The 7,247-nt window shown below is 50.0% G+C and overlaps 1 protein-coding gene across 1 annotated transcript; it reads right to left on the bottom strand.

Moving 5' to 3' along the window:
- Positions 1–2,655: 2,655 nt before the first annotated feature.
- On the bottom strand, positions 2,656–4,386 carry LOC112079273 (skin secretory protein xP2-like). Its single transcript, XM_024145266.1, has one exon. It carries the CDS (start codon positions 4,384–4,386, stop codon positions 2,656–2,658), a length of 1,731 nt encoding a protein of 576 aa, XP_024001034.1.
- Between the last annotated feature and the right edge of the window lie 2,861 nt (positions 4,387–7,247).

Here is a 7,247-nt window from a genome sequence, read left to right as displayed (position 1 = left end):
ACAAAAAAAAAAAAAAAGAAGAGAGAGGACTCCTGATCGTGCTGACCTGTTGTCTGTCCTTGTCTGGTCTACCTCTTGTCTGTCACTGTCTCTGATCTAACTCGCTCTGTGTTCTCACTGTCTGCCTGCCTCCCTGTCTGTCTGCCTGTTTACCTGTCTGCCTGCCTCCCTGCCTGTCTGCATGTCTACCTGCTTTCTGCCCCCTGTGCACAAACAACTATTTTTTCTGTTTGTGCTAATGTTGTGCAGGTGTTCCCCTGCTGCAGTGGCGACACATGATTTATCAGGACTGGAGCAGGGGAGCAGAGGTGTCTGGCATAACCTTCCTAGTCTAACTCCTCTACCAACCACTCCATTTCTTTCTTTACATCCCTCTTCCCCCCCCCTGCTTCTCCTCCCTCCTTTTTGTCAGCAAGTTATTCTACATGATTTTCAAAAGTGCTGCCTTGCTTTTCAACAAGATTTTTTTGTTGCATTTTTGTTCCGCTACATTTCACAAAAGCTTTCTCAAAGCCCTCCTTGAGTGTCGCGTGTGTGTGTTGTGTGGTATGGGTGATGGTGTGCGTGTGCATGTACAGTTCAAGGTGCGGAGGCTTTTCTGAAGTGGTAGTGGTTAATTCTTCAATTTTTGGACGGCTAGCTTTTATTAGGAGACATGCAAGGGGCACTGGTTTAAACACAATAAACTAACAGAATATAGTACAGTACAATACAACATAACAGAATATAGTACAATAAAATAAAACACAATACAACACAACAGAGTACAGTACAATACAACACAACAGAATACAGTACAACACAATACAACACAATACAGTACAATACAATACAACATCACAGAATACAGTACAATAAAATACAACACAATACAACACAACAGAGTACAGTACAATACAATACAACACAACAGAGTACAGTACAATACAATACAACATCACAGAATACAGTACAATAAAATACAACACAACAGAATACAACACAATACAACACAACAGAGTACAGTGCAATACAACAAAACACAACAGAGTACAGTACAATAAAATACAACACAACATAATACAGTACAATAAAACACAATACCACACAATCAGTGCTGGAAAAAGTACCCAATATTCATACATGAGTAAAAGTAATGACTCAAGTAAAAGTGAAAGTCACCCAGTAAAATACTACTTAAGTAAAAGTCTAAAAGTATTTGGTTTGAAATATACTTAAGTATTAAAAGTAAAAGTATAAATCATTAAACGTTTTTTATATTAAGCAAACCAGACAACACAATGTTCTTGTTTTTTTTAAATTTACGGATAGCCAGGGGCACAGTTTTAAAAAACACCTCATTTAAAAATGAAGCATTCATGTTTAGTGAGTCTGCCAGATCAGAGGCAGTAGGGATGACCAGGCATGTTCACTTGATAAATTAATTAAACCATTTTCCTGTCCTGCTAAGCATTCAAAATGTAACGAGTACTTTTGGGTGTCAGGGAAAATGTACGTAGTAAAAAGTACAACATTTTCTTTAGGAATGTAGTGGAGTAAAAGTAAAAATTGGTCAAAAATATAAATAGTAAAGTACAGATACCCCGAAAAACGACTTAAGTGGTACTTTAAAGTATTTGTACTTAAGTACTTTACACCACTGAACACAACACAACACAACACAATACACCACACCACAACACAACACAATACACCGCAACACAACACACCACAATCGAGGAAAGAACCACACAAAACTCAAAGGCATCACGTGTTGTAGTGTTCTGCTCTGTGCAGGAATGTGCTGTAAGAATAAAATACTTAATTCAATTGTCGATTTAGTTATACATCAATGAAATCTAGTATAAAATTATAGTCATCCTCTGAATTAATTTGGTAAAAACAAAAACAGAATGTTAATTTGTATTTGAAGCCGAACCAGAATTTGAGGTGGTTCTTCAGTGAAGTGGGTTCTGACTCATTCAGGTGGCATGTCAGTTGGCCCGAATAGTGAGGACAGGATCAAGTCACTCATTTCAAAAACCTCCAAATATGCAGCAAAGTCTTTCCACACCTCATTCTAATTGTTACATTTCTGCAGTGACCTCCCTCTAGACAAACCACATTAACGTTTCCCATTCACAGGAATGACTCATCTGACTTGGCCCCTATTTTCTAATAAACCTAGTGTATTAAGATGTGTTTAGTACGCGCTCTCCCTTTAAACGATGAATGTGCCAAAAACCTGAATGTTCCACTATTGCTTCTTCCTGATTTGCTGTTTTCTGTGTTTTCAGTTCCTCTGGCACAGAGGTGATCAGGAATACGAGCCAAGTTGAGCCTCAATGCTCCAATGAATATTCCAATGAATAGACACAGAGGCAGAAGCAGAGTGGATCCAAGAGAAACCTTTCACTGTGCTCTCCAGATAACCCATGCACTTAGTTTTGCAACAACTTCCCAGTAGTCACTAGGTTGGCCTTTGCTGGAAAGGACAAAACTGATTAGCTGTTAAATTTAGAAGAGGGCATCTCTTCTTCTGGTCTTCTAACGTAGCTTGTATAGTAAGAGTATATATACCAGTGTTCCTATTCCATTTATACAGGGAAAACTGAGCCTCCCCCTCTGAGTGTGCACTGGAGACTAGCATGAAGTGGACAACTGACAGTGGTTGTGTCACGTATTGTCCCTCCAACGGGGCATGGGCTGTGGGTGGTCTCCTCCGCAAGGGGCTGGCTGTGGTGTCCCCTCGCAGGGGGCTGGCTGTGGTGTCCCCTCGCAGGGGGCGGGCTGCTGTGGTTGTCTCTCGCAGGGGCCTGGCTGTGGTGTCTTCCTCGCAGGGGGCGGGCTGGCTTGGTGTTCCTCGCAGGGGGCTGGCTGTGGCTGTCCTCCTCGCAGGGGCTGGCTTTGTGGATGTCCCCTCGCAGAGGGCTTGGCTGTGGTGTCCCTCGCAGGGGGCTGGGCTGTGGTGTCTCCTCGCAGGGGTGGGCTGGCTGTGCGTGTTTTCTCTCGCAGGTGGGCTGTGCTGTGGTGTCTCCTCGCAGGGGGCTGGCTGTGGTGTTCTCCTCGCAGGGGGCTGGCTGTGGTGTCCTCCTCGCAGGGGGGCTGGCGTGTGGTGTCTCCCTCGCAGGGGTGGCTGTGGTGTCCGGCTCGCAGGGGGCTGGCTGTGTGTCTCCTCGCAGGGGGCTGGCTGTGGTGTCTCCCTCGCAGGGGGCTGGCTGTGGTGCCCCTCGCAGGGCGGCTGGCTGTGGTGTCTCCTCGCAGGGGCTGGCTTGGCGCGTGGTGTCTCCTCGCAGGGGGCTGGTTGCTGGCTGGTGTCTCCTCGCAGGGGCGGGCTGGCTGTGGTGTCTCCTCGCAAGCGGGCTGGCTGTGGTGTCTCCTCGCAAGGGGCGGGCTGTGGTGTCCCCTCGCAGGGGGCTGGCTGTGGTGTCCCCTCGCAGGCGGCTGGCTGTGGTGTCTCCTCGCAGGGGGCTGGCTGTGGGTGTCTCCTCGCAGGGGCGGGCTGGCTTGTGGTGTCTCCTCGCAGGGGGCTGGCTGTGGTGTCTCCCCGCAGGGGCGGCTGGGCTGTGGTGTCCCCTCGCAGGGGGCTGTCTTGTGGTGTCTCCTCGGCAGGGGGCTGGCTGTGGTGTTCTCCTCGCAGGGGGCTGGCTGTGGTGTCCCCTGCAGGGGGCGGGGCTGGCTGTGGTGTCTTCCTCGCAGGGGGGCGGCTGGCGGTGTCCCCTCGCAGGGGGCGCGCTGGCGTGTTCCCCGCGCAGGGGCTGGCTGTGGTGTCTCCTCGCGGGGGTGGCTGTGGTGTCTCCTCGCAGGGGGCGGGCTGTGGTGTTCCTCGCAGGGGGCTGGCTGTGGTGTCTCCTCGCAGGGGGCTGGCCTGTGGTTCTCCTCACAGGGGGCTGGCTGTGGTGTCTCCCTCGCAGGGGGGTCTGGCTGTGGTGTCCCTCGCCAGGGGGGGCTGGCTGTGGTCTTGTCCCCGCGCAGGGGGCTGGCTGTGGTGTCTCCTCGCAGGGGGCTGGCTGTGGTGTCTCCTCGCAGGGGGCGGGCTGGCTGTGGTGTCTCTCGCAGGGGCGGGCTGGCTGTCGGTGTCTCCTCGCAGGGGGGCGGGCTGGCTGTGGTGTCTCCTCGCAGGGGGGCTTGTGGTGTCCCCTCACAGGGGTGCTGTGGTGTCCCCTCACAGGGGGCGGGCTGTGGGTGTCTCCTCGGCAGGGGCTGGCTGTGGTGTCCCTCGCAGGGGGCGGGCTGTGGTGTCTCCTCGCAGGGGCTGGCTGTGTGTCTTCCTCGCAGGGGGCGGGCATTGGGCTTGGTGTCTCCTCGCAGGGGGCTGGCTGTGGTGTCCCCGCGCAGGAGAATGGCTGTGGTGTCCCCTCGCAAGGGGCTGGTTGGCTGGCTGTGGTGTCCCCTCGCAGGGGACATACCAATTAGGATCTGGCTAAAGATACTTGAATCAGTTATAGAATCCATTGCCCTTTATGGTTGTGAGGTCTGGGGTCCGCTCACCAACCAAGAATTCACAAAATGGGACAAACACCAAATTGAGACTCTGCATGCAGAATTCTGCAAAAATATCCTCTGTGTACAACGTAAAACACCAAATAATGCATGCAGAGCAAAATTAGGCCGATACCCACTAATTATCAAAAACCAGGCAAGAGCCGTTAAATTCTACAACCACTTAAAAGGAAGCGATTCCTAAACCTTCAATAACAAAGCCATCACAGAGCGATGAACCTGGAGTAGAGTCGTCTAAGCAAGCTGGTCCTGGGGCTCTGTTCGCAAACACAAACAGACTCCACAGAGCCCCAGGACAGAAACATAATTAGGCCCAACCAAATCATGAGAAAACAAAAAGATAATTACTTGACACATTGGAAAGAATTTAACAAAAAACAGAGCAAACTAGAATGCTATTTGGCCKTAAACAGAGAGTACACAGCGGCAGAATACCTGACCACTGTGACTGAACCAAAATTAAGGAAATCTTTGACAATGTACAGACTCAGTGAGCATAGCCTTGCTATTGAGAAAMGCCGCCGAAGGCAGAATGTTCACACCGCCCACAAAATGAGGTGGAAACTGAGCTGCACTTCCTAACCTCCTGCCRAATGTATGACCATATTAGAGACACATATTTCCCTCAGATTACACAGACCAACCAAGAATTAGAAAACAAATCCAATTTTGATAAACTCCCATATCTACTGGGTGAAARACCACAGTGTTCCATCACAGCAGCAAGATGTGTGTCCTGTTGCCACAAGAAAAGGGCAACCAGTGAAGAACAAACACCATTGTAAATACAACCTATATTTATGTTTATTTATTTTATTGTACTTTAACTATTTGTACATCGTTACAACACTGTATGTAGACATAATATGACATTTGAAATGTCTTTATTCTTTTGGAACTTTTGGAAGTATGACGTTTACTGTTAATTGTTTATTTGACTTTTGTCTATTATCTACTTCACTTGCTTTGACAATGTAAACATATGTTTCCCATGCCAATAAAGCCCTTTGAATTGAATTGAAACACAATCACACTAGAGCCTACATTAACATAAAACACTGCCACGGTGGCGGTCTTAGGTGGAAGTGCAACATGACCTGTCCCCTTCCCAATCAGACCCGGTAGGGCCCCACCGTATCTCTCTCTCGCTCCGCTCGCCCCACCCCCCCCCCCTCCCCCCGCCCCCCACCCCCCCCCCCCCCCCCAGCGAACACAGTAAAGCCATGTGTGGGAAGGACAAGTAGACATCATGCATGAGCCAGTGTTATATCTGAGCAGGATCTCTGGACCATGTCTCAGATGGGGCGCGGGGTCGGGGGGGGTTGGCGGGGACTGGGGATCCAGCTGCTGATAACCTGCTTTATTGTCAACCACAGGCTTTCATCATTCAGAGATGTTTTCCATTTCCTTCTAAAACCCCCTCACCCCTCTTATCACATCTTCCTCTTCCTCTCCTCTTTCCTCTCCTCTTACCTCTCCTCTCACCTTACCTCTCCTCTCTCTCTCTTCTCCCTCTTTTCCTCTTTCCTCTCCTCTTCACTCTCCTCTTTACCTCTCCTTCTTCCTCTCCTCTTTCCTCTGCCTCTTTCCTCTCTCTTTCCCTCCTCTTACCTCTCCTCTTTTACGCTCTCCTCTTTCCTCTCTCTTCCTCTCCTCTTCACCTCTTTCCTTGTGTCCTATACCATCCATCCTTATTCCTCTCGCCTTCTTTCCTTCTCCTACTTTTCCTCATTCCTGGGGCTGGATACCTCTGTCCTGTGGTTTTATTGTGTGGGTATCTTTCTCTCATCCTGCTTTCGCTCTCCGCTACGTCTATCCATCTCGCTCGGCTGTATCCTCTCCTCTTTGTTGTGTTTAGTCTGTGACCTCTCCTCTTTGTCCTCGTCTGTCTTGTTCTTTTCTGTGTGTCTCTCTTCCTTGTGTGTTTTTGTTTTTTTGTGTCTTTCGTTCTAATCTCTTGCTCCTGCTTTACTCTCGTTTCTGGCTTGACCTCTCCTCTTTCCTCTTCCTTGCTTCCTTCTGTGTCCTGTGCTGGGTTTGTACGGGGTCTGGTGCGGGTCGGCGTCTGGTGGGTGAGGTGCCTCTGCGCTTTGCTTTGTTCGCGCTGGGGCTGTCTCTGTTGGTGGCTGACGGTCTGTCCGGGGTGTCCGTGGCTTTCCTCTCCTTTGTTTTGGTGTGGTGGTGGTGTGGGGTGTGGTTGGGCTGTGGGATCTTGGGGGGCTGGTGGTGGTCGGGCTGGCTGTGTTGGTGTTGTTGCCTGGTGTTGTGGGCGGGGGTGCCTTTTACCTCTCCTCTTTCTCTTCACCATCTCCCGGCCCTTTCCTCTCCTCTTTCTCTCTCCTCTTTCTGTGCTCTGCTTACCTCTCCTCTTTCCTCTCACCTCTCCTCGTTTGGTTCTGTGCTCCGGGGTGCTCTCTTCCTCTCCTCTTTTCCTCCTCTCTGTGGTCGGGTGGGTGAGTGGCCTTCTTCGCCTCTTTCCTCTCACCTCTCCTCTGCTTCTTCGCCTCTACCATCTCCTCTTTCTTACGCCTCCTCACGCTCTCTCTTCTGCTCCTCTTTTCCTTCTCTCTTACCTTCTCCTATCGGCTTTCTCTTCCTCCTTACCTTCTGCCTGTTCTTATCCTCTCCTTCACTACCTCTGGGCCCTTTTCCTCTCCTCTGTGGTTCCTGCCTCAATGGCCATCCCTCTTACCTCTCCTTGAGCTCTATACCTCTCCTCTTTCCTCTACCTCTTTCCTCTCCTCTTATCCTCTCCTCTTCATCTC

Source organism: Salvelinus sp. IW2-2015, unplaced genomic scaffold (genome assembly GCF_002910315.2).
Source record: "Salvelinus sp. IW2-2015 unplaced genomic scaffold, ASM291031v2 Un_scaffold7468, whole genome shotgun sequence".
Lineage (NCBI taxonomy): Eukaryota > Metazoa > Chordata > Actinopteri > Salmoniformes > Salmonidae > Salvelinus > Salvelinus sp. IW2-2015.
Note: the sequence above shows the minus strand (reverse complement) of the source record. Positions and strands in the feature narration are given on the sequence as shown.

What these genes read in the sequence shown, in the direction of transcription:
- LOC112079273 (XM_024145266.1), bottom strand. Translation starts at nt 4,386, where the DNA reads ATGTCCCCTGCGAGGGGACACCACAGCCAGCCAACCAGCCCCTTGCGA.